We start from the raw sequence: 17,152 nt of genomic DNA on the forward strand, positions 1-17,152 counted from the left end.
CTTATTGAATTCAGACAGGTATAAACTACTCTTTTTCAATTCTAAGTTTACAGTCTTTTGTGGTTAGGGATATGAAAGAATTAGCAAGCTCTCAGGTCATAGTGTTAGCTGTGCTTTTTTTCTCTCAATTGTGGGAATTCAAAGAGATCTGTCTTGTTGAAACTAGAAGCTACTATTTAGGACTAGGAAGAAGGGAATTATTTTCAAAAAAGAATTCATAAAGATTCTGTATTATATATTGCTGCAGAAAGAATTGCCCTAAAATTTAGTAACTCTAAACAACGAATATTTATTGTCTTACAGGTCCAGGGGTTAAGAATTTGAGAGTGACTTAGCTGGATGGTTTTGGTTCAGAGTGTCTCATGAGGTTGCAGTCACACTGTTGGCAGGGGCCACAGTTCTTTCAAGCCTTGACTGGGGCTGAAGATCTGCTTCCAAAATCACTCACATGGCCGTTGGCAGATCTCATTTCCTCATAAGGCTATATTGGACTGAGAGTCTCAGTTCCTTTTCATGTGGGCCTTTCCACAGGGGTGTCAGTGTCCTCAAGACACGGTAGTTGGCTTCCCCTTGAGCGAGTGATCTGAAGAGAGAGAGCGCCCAAGATGAAAGCTGCAGTCTTTTATGACCTAATTTCAGAAGTGACATACCATTACTTCTGCCTTATGCTATTTGTTACACAGACCCCCCCCCCCCCCCCACCGCCCCATGGTACAGTGTGAGAAGGACGACACCAGGGTGTGAAATAACAGCAGGCTGGGATCATCAGGAGTCATCTTGGAGTCTGATACAACAGATGGATACTGGCCTTCTGAAATTTTTTCTTAACCTAGTGTGATGCTAAATTCAGGAACAGTGTTGTTAGGCTCTGATATTTCCCCAGAACTTATAAGGAGAATGTTTCTACTTTGATTTCAAAGGGAGGGCATTCAGCAACCATAACGGCAAGCAAGGTATGGGTCCCTAAGAATATATTTTGGTGTATTTTATGTAAGTATGTTAACGATGTTTGTTTTTAAAATTCAAGATATGGCATTGAGCATGGTGCTGATAACACCAAGGTTAAGGGTTGGGATTTCCATGCTGGCCAGCCACCAAAAAAAAAATATATATATATGGCATTGAGGGGGAGAGCTTCTTCCCAAAGTGAGTTTATAATTAGTTTTCTTAGAGTTCAGCATGTCTGATGTATTATTAGCTGATAAGCGGTAGTAGTGAAAGCACAGCTAGAGTTTCAGCTGCATCTGAAGTTATAAGTAACAAACAAAGCAAAGGAATTCTCCTTCCCTATCTCAGTTGATCTGTTTGTGTCTTCAGGAGAATGAAAATGAGAAGTCCTGCGATTCAAAGGTGTCTTATGTATAGAGAAACATGGACTTGCCTTTTGGTAAATTAGGTGAATCTGTCTGCACTATCCTTGTTTTAGTGTCTATTCAGTGAGTTCATGGGTATTAGACATAAACCACCCTGGCTCTGATGCTTACTCGCTGTGTGATGTTGGGCAAGTTGCTTAACCTCTCTAAGCTTCATTTCCTCTGTAACATGAGGTTGACATATTTACCTCACAGAGTTTTGGGGTAGAAGAAATGTGATAATTAATATAAAGTGCTTAGTACATTAGTTATGCTACTGAATAAAGTGGGGGAACATTTTTTTTAGTGAAAGGCATTGTAGAGAAATGTGATGTGTTATTATTTTTAATCTCTTATGAATATTTTTGAGACATTTTCTAGTTTCTAAAATGGGGTGATTTCCTTAGGGTTGTAAGGGTAATTTTCTAGGCTCGCACCACCCCTTATTAATTGCAGAATATTCTTCATTAGAAAGCATTCTTTTTCCTATCTCTTCACACCTTTTTCCCACAGTTGTAGACTAATAGTTCTTTATAAAATGCCTTTATTTAAATTGTGATTGACAAGTTTCTTTGTTAGTTTTAGAGCTGGTTACAGGACAGTGTCTGGTATATGATTAATACAGTAAATACTAAATAAATGAGTGAAGGTTTAGGAGAAATGGGGGGGGGGTTCCGTCCTCCTCTTTTTCCTGTTAGCGACTCTTTATTCTCCCAATTTGTGATTGGGTTTTTTTGAATGATATATAAATTATTTGTAAGGTTAATGTATTTCTTCTACTCCTCCAAAATATTTTAGAAATATTCTAGGAAGATTTTTATATGCAAACTATTTACAGATTAGAATCATATAAATCATATGAGAACAGGGAGTGCAGAACAACTGCCAAGGCAGACAGGAGGCATTGATGCCTCTAAGAGTTGCTGCCATTTTAGAGAAGACAAGATTTCATTACCAGCTATCTTTGTGGGCCTTGTCTTGTGACTTTATGTGAAGATTAATAAAGGCTGGGTTTCCGTCTTCCTGACTAAGCTTCAGAAGATCACAAGTGGAGTGGACACTAGAGGTGAGATCACATTTTTTTCTTGTGAAAATGAGGAAAGGGGCATTTTTTTCCTTACCTAGTAAAAACGCTCATAGCAAAAAAGTGTGAATTATAAAAGAGGCAGTCCTTTGAGATGCATCCTGAGTGGCTAACTGGGTTCAGATTCTGAAAGGAGCCGAGCAGCCATTTGCTGGCTGGATGTTACATGCATGCCCAGCGTCCTCAGAAAAACCACAAGCTGGACAAAAGCTGAACTTGGGGCTTTCATAGCTGTCTGTTGCTGTTTACACTGCCAGAATCAACTGCTGCTGGATTTTAATGACAACCAGTCAGGACTGAACAGGCTTGCATCCCTCATTTACAGAGCAGACCGAAGTGAGAACCTGGGCAGGAACTTTCTCTGTAAGGTAGTCCTTGTCTCTATTCTGGCAGAGTGCGCTTTCATTTTGTACAGAAGGCTGCTTATCCCTGGTTTGTAATCTGTTTGTCAAATAAAGTTTCCCTTTGTCTCCAAATTCTTTTCTAGTGAGTTTTGTTAACAAAAGTTATAAATAAATTTAAAGGTTTTGGAATAGGAAAAAATATGTACAAGCCTGACATCTTTTAACTTTTAGACTTGTGATCTACAAAGGTGCTAAAGGAAAATTCTTTATTGAATGGGAACTTCTTTTTATCAGAATATTAAATTGAATTAGCTAAACTAACATTTTATAGTTGACTAAATCATTATTAAAATCCTACTGATCTAATTTTTTAAAAAAATCATAATATCTGAGCCAGAAATGAGGACTACAGGACTGGAAAACTTTGACCTATAACTTGGAAGGGGAAATATTTGCTTCTGCTTTATAGCTAGCACTACATTTTTGCAACCTGTATGAGAGTGTTTGTGTGTGAGCATGCCATGAAGCTTCCACTTCTTTCTGCCTCAGAAAATTGCGCGAACAATTTTTTACATGTGATTACGTTTTTACAATGCAAGTAATTCTGAGGGGAAAAAAATAGAATTAGCAAATGCTATCAGATGATGTATTCATTTCCAGGTATTGGTAGAATGATGACACATTTATGTAATAAGTGTTCTGTACACATAATTTTTTTAATGAAGAAAATACATATCTCCCTTGATTATGGTCTTAAAATCCTGGTGATATTTCTATTATATCATTGCCATTACTCTAATTAACTATATATAGGAAAAACTCTTTTAGACAAGTTTACTACAAGCCCTTTTCAGAACACTAATTCTCCTGAAATGCTGCTAACAACAATAGAAAATGTACAGTGACAGGTTACCAACACCTTTCTTGATCCAGCAGATATTCTTTGAGCTTGCCCCTTTTATTTGGAATATGAGGAGAGAATGGAATCTATGCAAAAAAGGATCAAGGAAGCGCTGTATGGTGTGGTGGCTGGAAATTAATGGGGGAAGGAATTGATAGCCTTTGTGATAGAGCAACTGTTTAATTTTTTAATTGGAAATATTCAAACAGAGAGGATCATAGTCATTGCAGAGTAGAACTTGTAATACATATAGAATAGGGATCAGCAAACTTTCTCTATTAAGAACTATATAGAAAATATTTTAGGGCATTGTGGGCTATACATTTTCTGTTGCAACTACTCAGCTTTGCAGTTGTAGTGCAAAAGAAGCCATAGAGGATATGAAGTGAATGAGTGTGGCTGTGTTCCAATAACACTTTAGTATTTATGTACACTGAAATTTGAATTTCATATCATTTCCATATGTCACAAAATATTTATCTTTTGATTTTTTTTCCCCAAAGATCTAAAACTGTAAAAATTCTTTGCTCATGGGTCATGCAAAAACAGGTGATAGGCCGTTGTTTGTTAACCTCTAAATATCAGTAATGATTCTGCTAACGAATAAAGCATATAACACGATGGTGGAGTAGAATCTGTCCCATGGCCTATGTGGTTCGTAGCTTTCCTTCATATCAAGAGAAGTTTAAAAGTATTAAATTTGCTTTATCCTCGAGGCCAGATAAGTATAATAAAGTAGTAATATGAAAGACTGTGTAGTAAGACTCTATGGATTTGACCACTAAGGTTCTATGGAAATTGCTAAAAACACAAAAACAACACCATTAAGTTTAGCAGGCACAGTTCCTTAAACGCAGGAAGAATGTAGAACTTGGTGTAGATGCCTTTTGTATTTAACTGTAGAGCTCTTTGAAGATTTTAAATCCATCAGACTCCAGCAACAGAGTTTCGTGAGACATTTCATATAATGACCCCTGACAGTGTTCCCACTTATAAGTACAGAAGAGAATAAGATGAAAGAACCTATAAAGAAATAGAGTATGTTGGCTCTTGCTGCAACAAATCTCTTGCATCTGTTCTTCAGAGATGAGCTTAAGTGAGGAAAGAATTGCTACTTAATTTAACTAGCATTTTTAGGATTTAGTGTTCGCGGGCTATTTGGAAATTTTGCAAAATACAAAATATTTTCAAATTTTTGTTGCAAGAATGTAGATTGGGATTTTGTTAAGCCTCTTTCTTCTGAAGCATGGCGAAAATGCTTTTTTTTTTTTTTTTTTTTCTTTAATCTTGTAGAGCAGTTGAAAAAAATTGACTAGCTTGGAAGGAAACACTCCCAATCAGGGAAATAGTTAATATTTGTAAAGGATTGAGAGAGTTTTCTTGAACCAGATAAATCAAATTCAGTGAAGATTAGGTGGATGAAAGCAGCATAAGAAGAAGCAGAATCAATTGTTAGGACAAAAGTTTTATTTCAATCTGTTCAAACAAAGTTTTTTTTTATATTTTTATTTTTAATGTTAGCTCATTTTTTCAGGGTGAGTTTTGTGTATCTGCTTGATATCAAAGAAGACGTTAAATTTAGAAATTATAACTTGCTATATTGATTTTTTTTTTCTGTTTATGGATTTTTGTTTGCTGCTTTATAAATGGGGGGAAACTTAAGAGATGCTAGATGTCTTAAAGTTGGATCGCTTCATTTGAAACAGGTAGTTGGCAATATTTAAAAATAAAATTGGTTGATAAAATTTGCAAATTGTGTTGTTTAATATACTAAACCAGATTAAGATTACTTCTGTGAGCCTTAATAAATAATTTTCTAATCCTAAACTAACAGTGACTTTAGATATTTTAGAAATACTTGGAAATACAAGTAAAAGTTTTAGAATTCTCCTCTTCTTATATTTCTTTTGTTTGATGGGAGAATGGACTTCACCTTGTGGCTTCCCTATAATATTTACGTATTGGGCTGGCTGGTTAGCTGTTTAGAGCTCAGTGTTATCAAGGTCAAAAGTTCGATCCCCTACTCTTTAGGAAAGCTTGGAATATTTCCATTTGAAAACCAAAAAGAATGTATAGTGCTTTGTTTTTGATTGGAACTGTTATTTTACTCTTGTGTTTTACTCTTTTTTTCAGTGAAACCAGCAGTGTGTGTAGCAGCAGTGACACTGGGCTCTTTACCAATGATGAAGGACGGCAAGGTAATCTTGATCCCAGCCTTAGGACATTGATTCAGTGTTTATGGGAAGATTCTAATGATTATAGGAGTGACTCACTGAGAATATGATGGTTTTCTATGGCAGTGGTTCTCAAACTTTAGGGCATATAAGAGCCACGTGGGGATCTGTTAAAACTGCAAATTCCTAAGCTTCTAGAACCCAAATAAGGCGAGAGTTGACCCCTGGAATCTACATTTTTTATAAGCACCTGAAGTGATTCTTATGCAGGTAGTTTAGACTTTGAGAATCATTGGTCCAGGGGTTAGGATGTTGAGGCTGGGACCTTGGGAATTTTCTTTTTGTTATAACAAAGAAATATCCTCATGTATTACTCTCTTTTTATTTGATTACATTAATTAATTTATTTATTTTTGGCATCTGGCTAGTACGGGGATCCGAACCAATGCCCTTAGTGTTATAAGGCTACTCTCCTTTTTTGGATGTTAAGACATTCTTATTTTAACATAGGGAAAATTTTGTTATTTTTATAACCTTATTTATAAATGATTATAGTGCTCTGGGTAAATATACAGGTACTTGTATATTTACCTGAGTGTCTTCTTTCTCAAATTAAAACTCCTGAAGTTTAATATGGAGCCCTGTGAATAAGGCTAGCGTATGTTAATTACCAGTTCTTTAGTTTTACAGTAATTTGAAACTGTGTCTTGATATAAGGACATTTTACAAAATTCTTGTCCTCTAGACTTGCTCAGGGCCACACTACTTGTATACCAACAAGAATTTCATTTAGTTTTTTTGGACTGTAGTGTTCTTAATCTAAATAAGGTATTTGTAGATCTCTAAAGTCACTTCTAGCTCTGAAATTCAATAATTTTTCCCAAGGGTTACATGTTTAGCTTGATCCAGGTAGGCTCCCCCAGTAACCGAAAGGATCCTGGGACTGTGAGACTCAGCGTCCAAGTCCTGATTTGGACAGGTATTGTGGGGAGGGTATCTGATCCATGCCTCAGAGTTGTAAGAATGGAGACAGTTTCATCCCCATGGAGTTGTTGAACTTCCTACTATAATGGAGGTTGTTGTGAGCACATTTCTATCTTTAATTCTGAGGGAACTAAATGTCATTAAACAGTATGTGTATGTACAAGTAGGCTCTAGCTATAGCGTCTTGATTTTGTTATCTCATAGCAAAAAAGTCTAGTTGTCTTTCCATGAATGAGCTCTTTATGAGCTGTTCATGGTGCATACTGTTCAGAGTTACTGATGTTTGCTCTTTTTCTTTTCTTTTACTACAGCGGTATGAAGTATCATAATGTACCTCTTAAAGGTCATGTTGCATAATTATACAGATTTGTAAGAAAGTGTGGACCTATTGTAGCAGATTTAAGTTTGGGGGCCTTTGAGAACCCTTTCCACTTACAATAATTCCTTGGCTTATCATGAAAGATTATAGAATATTCTGAAGCTTCAGCTCCTCTCTTTCCCTGCCTTAACTTTATACTTTCTGGTGATATTTAGATGCTTAGAGCTCTTTGCACAAAGCTATGTTATTTCCTGCTTCTATGCCTTTGTTCATGCTGGTCTCTCTGCCTGAAATTTCATCCTCACCTTTCCTTGAATGGCTAGTCTTCCACCAAGACATAGTTCTCCTTTAGCCCCTCCAGAGCTTATTTCCGGATTATATTAGTGGGTGTTCTTGCCCTCAGTTTCTTGTTGGGTTTGGCCAATAGGAGGCATCAGCAGAAGATGAGAGGGAGGGATGTAAGTGTATTCACTGTATTAGTCAAGTTTTTATTGTGATAATGCTGCTTAACAGCCCCCAAATTTCAGTGACTTACTCTAGGTTACCACATTTATTTCTTGCTGTAGGGCTGTGGGTTGGTTGTGGTTTAACTGATCTTGCCTGGGCTCAGCTGATCTCCAGGCTTCAGGTTAGGTTTACATCTACTCAGTGTATTTTATTTTGGAACTTAGGCTAAAGGAGCAATGGATGTTTGCGGCATGGACTTCTCATGACAAAGGACATAAATGCCAAGAAACCAAGCCAGACCATGTGTGCATATTTAAAGCCTTTGCTTGAATCATATCTGCTAAAGTTCAGCTACCTAAAGCAGGTCATATGACCAAGCCCAGTGAGTCAGTAGGATGAGGAGTGTGCTCTGCCCAAAGGGTAAGGGGCTGTGGAATTCAGTGGCAAAGGGCATGGATGAATCATTGTATTATAGGGTGGATATGAGGACTTGGAAATGATAGTGCAGTCTATCACATTGGATTATAGCTTTCCCTGGCTCCCTTTCTGTTGGATTGCTGGTCGGTATTGGTTGCATTCCTCTGCTGAAGGCTACCGTTCCTGTTTGGCTGTGTTTTCCTGTAACCACGGTTTTTTGCTCTGGGCACTGAGAACCATTTTTCCCTTGTCACTTCAGGTATGGTAAAGACTCCCTGCTGTGCTGGCTCCAGGGTGTTTCACCATCCTTTGTTGCTTTCCTTGTTAGTATTGTATATAAATTTGTAAATGGTCACTTCACTAAAATGTCCTCAACTACCCCATTTAAATGTGCCCTGTGTTTCCTGAAGCCATTCTAATTGATAGCCCTTACTCATTCTTCATGCTCCTTTGGCTCCTGGTACTTATTGCTTTTTTATCACTTACCATACTATGTTGTTTAGATGTGCATCTTTTCCATTGAAGCTTTTTAAAACGAATTATTATTTGCAACCACAGTACCTAAAACATTGAAATTCACACTTTCTCTCTGAAGGTTTGATAATTGCGTCTGCTGAAATAAACTGACAATAGACAGATTAACAGGAGAAAAGGGCATATAAATTTATTAATAGAAGGGTACGGGAGTCACACAAAGTATGAAACTCAGAGAAGGGCCAGATAGTTTAAGCTTAAGTACTCTTTTCATTTACCCTAGGGAATATAGGCAGTTTTAGAGAAAGAGTAAATGATTTTTATGGGAGATAAATGGGTCCAAAGAATAGGCAGTATGCTGAGACTAAGTTCATATGGCTCTGGGTGTGATGTCAACTCTAGTCGTCTTTCCTTCCAGTTAATCTGTTTGATGAGATGATAGGGAAGGAGGCCCAAGACAATTGCATTCCTTCTGGAGGAACTTCCCTTGTCAGATAAGGGAACTTCAGAGAAAGCCCCTCCCTGTGCTACCTAGAGAGGCAGAGGGGCAAGAGAAGGTCTGAGAGACCTTGGTTCTGAGGCTGCTTCTTTAGTTCAAAGTATGCAGCATGTCAAAGCACTATCCTTTAGGGTATTGTTTTCTGAGCCCCAACAATGGCATATAGTGAGTTCCTAACAAATAGTTATTGAGAAACCCAGATAAGGGAAACATTCTCCTTTTTCTCCCCCAAATAAAATTGTACCAAATTATAAAACAACTTATGCCTGTTTTGGTTAAAGCAAGGTTCTAGAAGAGCCAGAGGTCAGGAGCCTGATCCACTCAGCCTCTTCCTTATTCTCTGGCAGCATTCTTTTAAGGAGCTCCTGCATCAGGCATCCTAGTGACCCCAGGTTGAAGACTACTGATCTCACAAGGTTCCTTCCAGTTCAGTGAGTCCCTTTTTGTATTATTAAAAATCTTGATTGAATGCTTGAGAACCAAAAATCTGTCATTTGTCATCAGAAAACATGCTCTAACTAAATGTTCTATTTCAATAAATAGCCAAAGGAATGCTTATGGATAAGAAAGGATTTAAAACATTGAAGTGCAGAGAAAACAATCATTGCACACTAATGCTTGTCTTTAATTCATCTATGTACCTGGTTGGTAAGATACTTTTGGAGTAGTGGTTCTCAAAATGTGGTCCCTAGATCAGCTTAGCATCACTAGAGAACTTGTTAGAAATGAAAATTTTTGGTTCGCCAGGACCAGAATCAGAAACTTTAGGGGTAGGTCCCAGTAGTTTGTCTTACCAAGCCCTCCTGGTTCTTCTGATGCATGCTAAAGGTTGAGAACCACTGTTTTAGAGTCAGCTGTTTGTAGTGTGTTTTTAAAAGGGAACACTTTGAGTAACTTCTTTAGTGGCAATATCTGCTGCCTATTCACCAGAACACAGCTTTCGTTGCCCCTTTTGGAGATCTCCAAGTGATTTAAGAGTTATCATTATGCTGGGTGTTAGTGGTTCATGTGATTGGCATGCCAATCACAGCTTCTCTGAAGATCCAGTATACATTAGAGAATGAAAGCATTATTATGAACTCTTGAGATGCTCTTGTAATAATTTCCTTCATCCTTACTGTTTTAAAAGGGGAATATGGTTGCAGACATGAAGTTTTCTTCTTTGTTCTTTGTTGTCAGGAATAAACTCTAGTGGAAACATCGTTTATCATTGTAAGCAATAGAAAGAAATTTGAGCCAAGAGTCTGGATATATGGATCTAGTTGTGACTTTGCCATTAAGGAACAGTATGGCCTTGGGCAAATAGTATAACTTCTTGAAATTCTTCAGGGAATTATATAGTGTATTTCTGTGGATAGTTTTTTCTTGGTAGTTTGGATTGCTAATGTTAAGATGATTTTCTGTCCCATTAATGAGATGCCAAGGAAAAAACAAGACATAGGTATACATTCTTTATTCATATGAGAAATGTGGATATACCAAGAAATCCCTCAGAAACAACTACTTTTGAATTGAGAAACATTTTTAAGCTTTGAACCCGTACGTTTATTTATACCATGGAGAATGATAGAGGGGAGGCAGTTTATTTTTGTAGTAAAGACCTCAAGGTTTGGAGTTAGGCTTTGGGTTAAAATCCTAGCTTTATTATTTACTAACTTGACCTTGACTTCTCTGGTCTTTAGTTGTCTCACTGTAAGTTGGAGTTAAGTGTAGGGCTTGGAAGAGATAACTTATTTACAGATTTTGAGCCTGGATCTTTGTAAGTTATAAGGACTTAGTAAGTGGTAGCTTTATTAGTTTTAACTATTAAAGCAGTCCAATCTAAGAGTTTGACATTCATATGAAACTAGTTTGATGTCCAGTTTTATCATAATGTGGATCAAGAAGAAGGACCAGAACAATTATTTTGTACTTTGATTTTTTTTTAAAGTATACTCAAAACTATGGCACTGAGAACTCATCCTCCCATGGTTTTTCTTAGAGCATGTTAAAATCCAGTTTATGATATGATCTCTTTGTTTTAGGGGATGATGAGCAGAGTGATTGGTTCTATGAAGGAGAATGTGTCCCAGGATTCACTGTCCCTAATCTTCTGCCCAAGTGGGCTCCTGAGCATTGCTCTGAAGTAGAAAGAATGGATTCTGGACTGGATAAACTTTCAGATTCCACATTCCTTTTACCTTCTCGGCCAGCTCAAAGAGGTGAGTTCTGAGGTGAGACTAAAAATATATACTTTGTGCTTTTATGGTTTTCTTTGGGAAGAAGAATCATCTCGTAGCGAGCATACTAGGGTACTTCAAAAAGTTTGTGGAAAAATAGAATTAAAGATAATACAAATCTTTCCATGAACTTTTTGAAGTACCCTCGTATTCATACCTCTAAGTACACGTTAACTATCTGAATTTGGAAGCTAGTTCAGGGATTTTTAGAGGACTCAAGGGTGAGTCTTAAAGCTTGAGGTCCATTTCTACCTAAATCAGTCCTTGCAGACTGTTGAGACATATATTAGCGCATTTCTTCAGCTTGCCATTGCCATTTGTGCCAAATTTAGAAGCCTCACGCTATGTCATGGCTGCTTATCCTGCTGTAAAACTGATGGGTTATTGAGTGCTTATTGGAAGCCTGAAATATTGGATCTTGGAAGAGAACAGATTTCAGTCAGAACATTCACATTCAAGGTATAATGGCGTTTTTTAAATGGATGATTTAAAAATATTTCTTTAAATAATTTTATTTTAATGATTCCATTATTGCAGACTTTAACCTAAATACATGTTCTTTCTCCTTGCTTTTCCTTCAATTATGTTGTAGCAAGGTGGGGAAGAAAGAGCCTAGGACAGGGGGAAGGAAATGTGGTGGTAATATTCTCTGGTACTGTTTACCTAGCTCTGTAGCTGTGACAAAGTCACTTTATTTTCTTGGGATGTTAGGGTCATCACTTAAGATTGACATTGAACAAAACTGTTTCAGAGGTGTCTTTTATGATTCTAGGATTCCCAGTATCCAGTAATCAACCAGTTAGTTATCAAGTAGTTGTTGAGCATCTGTTGGTGAGCAGAATTACAGTAAGAGCTGTGAACTCCTATTATGTAGGATTTTGTTATGATGAATTTGGATGGTTGAAAGGCCTTCTCAGAGCAGTTGGTTCTTGGTAAAGACTACTGCGTGGCTAAGGCACATTCTTTCACTGACAGTCTCAGTTAACATTTCTAAAAGTTCTTTATGGACCACGTAGAATATACACAAGTATGCAAGAATAACAGGAAGAAACTTAAAATGGCCTGTAATCCTACATCCAGAGACCATTTCACTCTTAACATTTCTGTGCAGATTCTTCCAGTTCTCTCTATGTGTAGAGCATGTACAAAATGTTAGAAAAATGTTAGAAAAATGGGACTATGCTATAATACATGCTATTTTCATCATTATTTAATGAATTAGAATGTTTTTGAGATAGTAACTAGCATTTGTGTAGTGTTTTCAGTTTATAAAGTACCTTCCATGTGCTGTCTCACTGAGTCTTCTGTTTCACAGGGCTGTTAGTCCTGTAAGGTAGGACTGAGCAGGTGATTATCTCTCTTTTATAGATGAGGATGCCTAGGGCAAAGATAAATGGCATGCCTAAGATCATACTGCTAGTGACAAGACATGGGAATAATAAATCCTTGGCAAATAGCCTTGTGATACTAGTTTAAAGGTCAATCTGGTAAGATCTTGGGGTAGAGCCTTCAGTGTACCAACAGCATATGATTGCTTATGGATTTTCTGCATTCAGTAACTGAGGCCTTATTTTTTTTAGGGTATCATACTCGCTTGAATCGTCTGCCTGGAGCTGCAGCTCGATGCCTCAGAAAGGGGCGGAGAAGGCTTGTTGGAAAGGTGATAGCTCTCACGGTTTACTAGGCTCAGTGGGAAGATACTATTCCCTATGGGATTTGTGTACCTGATTGACAATCAAAGGTGATGCAGAACTCCCTGGAGTTATGAAGCCAACTGGAATGTTTTGGGAGTTTCAAGAGTGAACATTAAGTAGGACCTGAATGGATACACACATAAAGATGAAGCTTAATTCATACAGAAGTCTGACAAAACAAATACTTTATTACAGTGTCTGTTATCTATAAATCTACATGCTCGATCTGTGTCTCTTCTGCACTTTTGATTAATGTTATATTATTATTGTATAAGTTGAAATACTCTTGGCTTATGACTCCTCCTGAATTCATGAATGTGTCTTTGTTCTGTCCTAACTTTGGTCTTTCATCCTAGAATTCATTAAAAAAAATTTTTTTTAACTGGAAAAAAAAATCTCTTATCAAATTTCAAGAGCCCCTCCTTGGCTACAAGGGAAGAATATGAGTATCTACTGTTTATTCATTTCTGCTTTTGCCAGGGACTGTACTAGGCATTCAGCTCATTTAGTCCTCCCAACAACCTTGTAAAAAAGGTGATATTCCCCTTTAGCACATGAGGAATTCTTAGGTTCAGAAAAGTTATGTCTGAGGTTACCCAGATAGAAGTGGCAGAGTAGAGATTTGAACCCAGGCCTCCTTTTATGTTTTTTTATTTTTATTATATTTTACTTATGTTTTACTCTGTCTTTGAGATTGAGAAATAGGATAAGATAGAGGCTCATACCCAGTTAGAGAAGATGGTAGTGAGCAAAGAGTATGGAAAGGAGGCATTTGAGAGCATTAATTTGTTTACTCAATAAGCATTTAGAATACCTACTATGTGGTAGGCTCTATGCCAAGCCAGGTATATATGTAGTGGTCAGAGACACAGTCTGGCTACCCTCAAGGGTACCCCCTGACTGCTATATACCTGGCTAAGGAACTATGTTATAGTCTAATGAGGGAACTATTTTCTGAAGTTTCAGGCATGCAAAAGAAAAGAGATTGTTTATTTCCAGATTAACTTAGAGTCTTATTCTTTTTATCTCTAAATTAAAATTCAGATTTCTAATTAGACATTTGATTATTGGAAGAATGGTACCTCTTCCTTCTGAATTACTCATTTTACGGACAATAACATGGTACTTTCACTGTTCTAGGAGCTTATTCTTGACAGGATAGCTAGCAGGATAGGAGTACCTGAGATGGAGGGAGGCCTGAGGTGGGGAGTGGGGAACAGAGAGATGGTTTTACTTTTTACTGGTTAGCCTTCACAGGTAATGTTCTCCCTACCACTTACCTTCCTTTCTTTCAGCTCTTATAAAATAAGAAGCTCTACTTTCATGGAAGTCACTCAGTTCATCTTGAAGGCTCCCTTTAGCTTGCCTGGAAGGGAACTAGGGCCTATTGGATGTGCCCCTAATGATTTCAAATGAATAGGATAATATTTACTTGTTTAATTCATCTTCATCACCTTAAAGGGATATTTGTCATTTCTAGCAGAGGTCACTGCTCTGCCCCCCTAGTTCCCCCTCCCCCATCTCTCTTTTCTTTTTCTAAATTGTAATCATAAATAATGAGTTTCATTCACAGTTCCCTGCCAGCGAGCTGCTAATTACGCAAAGTACTGCTTGTAATTTACACAGTAATAAACTGTAAATTTAAACATTACAGCACTTTAAGTTAATAATTTTTCTGCTGTAACAAATAGCTCATTTTTCACCCATCTTTTCCCGTTGCCCCCCTACCATGTCTGTGTCTATGACCAAGAAGCATAGCTGTAAGGGATGAAGAATATGAAGAATACAGTGTGTGAAACCTTTTCATTTAGCTCCACTCCCACCCAGAATCTGGCCTCAAATTAATTTTTCTGTAGCCAGTTCTGCTAAGATGTGTGTCCTAATGTTTAGGCTAATCCATACACATAGATGAATACAGATAGTAACATTTGCCCAGAAATAAATGTGTTTGAGTAATAGGTTTGACATTCTTGACATTCGTGCCCATGACTTATGTTCTCTTAACACTTACTACTGCGTGTGTAACTCTTCCTGTATATGTGTTGGTATGCTTTCCTGGGTACTGTGGTAGATAGTCATTGTAAATGTACTCAAATTAAATGAAGGGTGAGTGCCTTCTGCCATTTTCCAATTTTGTGGAGGTGATTAATTTCTGAATTGCTTGTGGTGTTATAGGTAAGCTTTCACATTACAATCTCGAGAAAGAATCAATTTATACAAACTTCTGTTTTTACTTCAGGAGATGATGTTAAAGGGACAAAATACAGAGTGACAATTTTTGTAAGTCACAGAAGTCTTTTGACATGTATACATTTGGTCAGCAGATATGTAGGTTTTACCAGTGAGGACTCAGTAAGTGTCCCAGTATGAAGACTGTTGGCACTATCATCACATAACTGTAGGGATCTTGTTGTGCTGGCTTGTTAAAATTGGCCACTGCTGGATTTTCTAAAAAATTGTTTCTATTCCTATATACTTTAATAACTCCAGTATTACTCACTATATTAAAATACCATATATTATAAACAATATTTGTAATGACTTTTTTCGATCACCAGGGGAAAATAAGTTTAGGATAACACATAGTACTTTTGAGATAGATTACCATAAAAAGAAATATAGTTGCTATTGGATTTTTAAAATTGACATTTGACATGTGGCTTTGAAGTTGCCTCGGCTGGCACAGCTATGGGAAAGTGTGAGCTTGATGACAGATTGTGCTTTATATATTTATTTCTGTGGTTGGATGATACTCTTGTCTTCCTTGTCTTTTTAGGAGACCATAAGTACTTTGGGTACTGAGAGGATAAGCCATATCATTAGTGACCCTCGGCAGAAAGAGTAAGTGCTTATATATTTACTGGCTGTCCTAGCCTGTTCCTTGGAGAAGGAGGCAGAGAGGAGTTTTGTGAAGTAATCTAGAAATAAGGCTTCAGAACTGAAAGAAGAGATCCTAAAGATTTGTACTTTATAACAGTTAACATGGTTAATATCCTAAACCCATGACAGTGATTTTCTTTTCCTTTCTAGACTATTTTCTGTTTTTTGTTTTTTTATATCTATAGATGCTGCATTAGTAGACTCCAATAAGCATGTTATATTTTAAACTCATTTTTCTGTTTTTTAAAAAATTATTTTTGTTCAAAATGGGTGTTTGCCTCTACTCTCCTATGTTTATTCTCTTCCCATGTTTAGATTTCTTCATAGAGAAGTATCTTTTTGTCTTAACTACAGTGGTATAGTAAATGCAGTGAAAAAGCCTGTATGTAGCTACAGGAGAATCATTCTGCCCTTTCTCGTGACAGCCTCGTCCCCTAACATAGTTGGCTTTTTCATGTATCCTGTGTGCATTATGGTCAGTACCCAGTTGTGATCCTATACACATCCAGCCTGGTTTAATTTTTAATTTACAAAATAGGCAAGATGTGCCCAGAAATAAATTTTATGCCCTTGGAGAGAGGGTTTTACTTTTCCTCTTTATTGATTAGGCTTGACAGATAATGTTCTCTCTACCACCACCCTTACTTACTTACTTTCAGTTCTTGTAAAATAAGAACCCTATGCCCTTGTTGAGTTGGGGATCCTGTTGTCGCTGCACAGCTGAGAGTGCATTTGTGTCACACGGTAATTCTGGACTTATTTCTAGCCTGTCCAGTCTCTTAGATTCCGTTTCAAGGCTTCTTCCTTTGATGAGTTATTTTCAACAAAAAAGTTCACACACATTTAATATCTTTCACCTTTTCTCCTTCCATTGCATCTTTTCTCCATTTCTTTCTTTGACTTTACTTCATTATTCTAACATCTTTTTATCTTCTCCTCCCCTCTATAATTTTCCTACCACTTCTTTTATTGTTTTCTTTCCTGTTATTCTCTCCCTCTCTGTAGTTTCTGGTTACCATCAGCTGGGAAAAGAGAACGAAATCAGGTAAGATTGCTTTTCTTTGTCATCTGTATTTTATCATTTGGTTTCCTTTCCTTTAGAAAGAATAAAGCGTTGGCTTCTGACTTTCCTCACATTTCTGCCTGTGCGCATGAGGTAAGGTTTCCTCTTTCCTGTGTTATTCTGATTTTCTTAGAGTACTGTTTTCCAAGAATATCAGTACTCACTGATAAGAACTATAGCTAATTCTTCTTTTTAGGTCACACTGTGATCATCAGTTTCTTCTCACTTGTAACATTTACCTCATAGGATTCCTGTTTTTATTTTAGTTTTGAACTTTGCAGTAAGAAAGCAGAATGAATCT

General features: G+C 37.1%; 1 protein-coding gene across 3 annotated transcripts in view; it reads left to right on the top strand.

The window, feature by feature from the left end:
• Positions 1 to 17,152, top strand: part of GPATCH2L (G-patch domain containing 2 like) — a 51,100-nt gene that overhangs the window by 9,833 nt on the left and 24,115 nt on the right. For 2 of the 3 annotated variants that reach the window (XM_063091986.1, XM_063091987.1), the window contains exons 3-7: positions 5,815 to 5,879; positions 11,020 to 11,196; positions 12,795 to 12,874; positions 15,685 to 15,749; positions 16,890 to 16,944. In XM_063091986.1, coding sequence (XP_062948056.1) covers positions 5,815 to 5,879; positions 11,020 to 11,196; positions 12,795 to 12,874; positions 15,685 to 15,749; positions 16,890 to 16,944 — 442 coding nt within the window. Of the gene's footprint in view, positions 1 to 5,814; positions 5,880 to 11,019; positions 11,197 to 12,794; positions 12,875 to 15,684; positions 15,750 to 16,793; positions 16,834 to 16,889; positions 16,945 to 17,152 lie in introns of all 3 variants that reach the window. The other variant, XM_063091988.1, reaches the window with a different exon arrangement.

This window comes from Cynocephalus volans, chromosome 3 (genome assembly GCF_027409185.1).
Source record: "Cynocephalus volans isolate mCynVol1 chromosome 3, mCynVol1.pri, whole genome shotgun sequence".
Taxonomy (NCBI): Eukaryota; Metazoa; Chordata; class Mammalia; order Dermoptera; family Cynocephalidae; genus Cynocephalus; species Cynocephalus volans.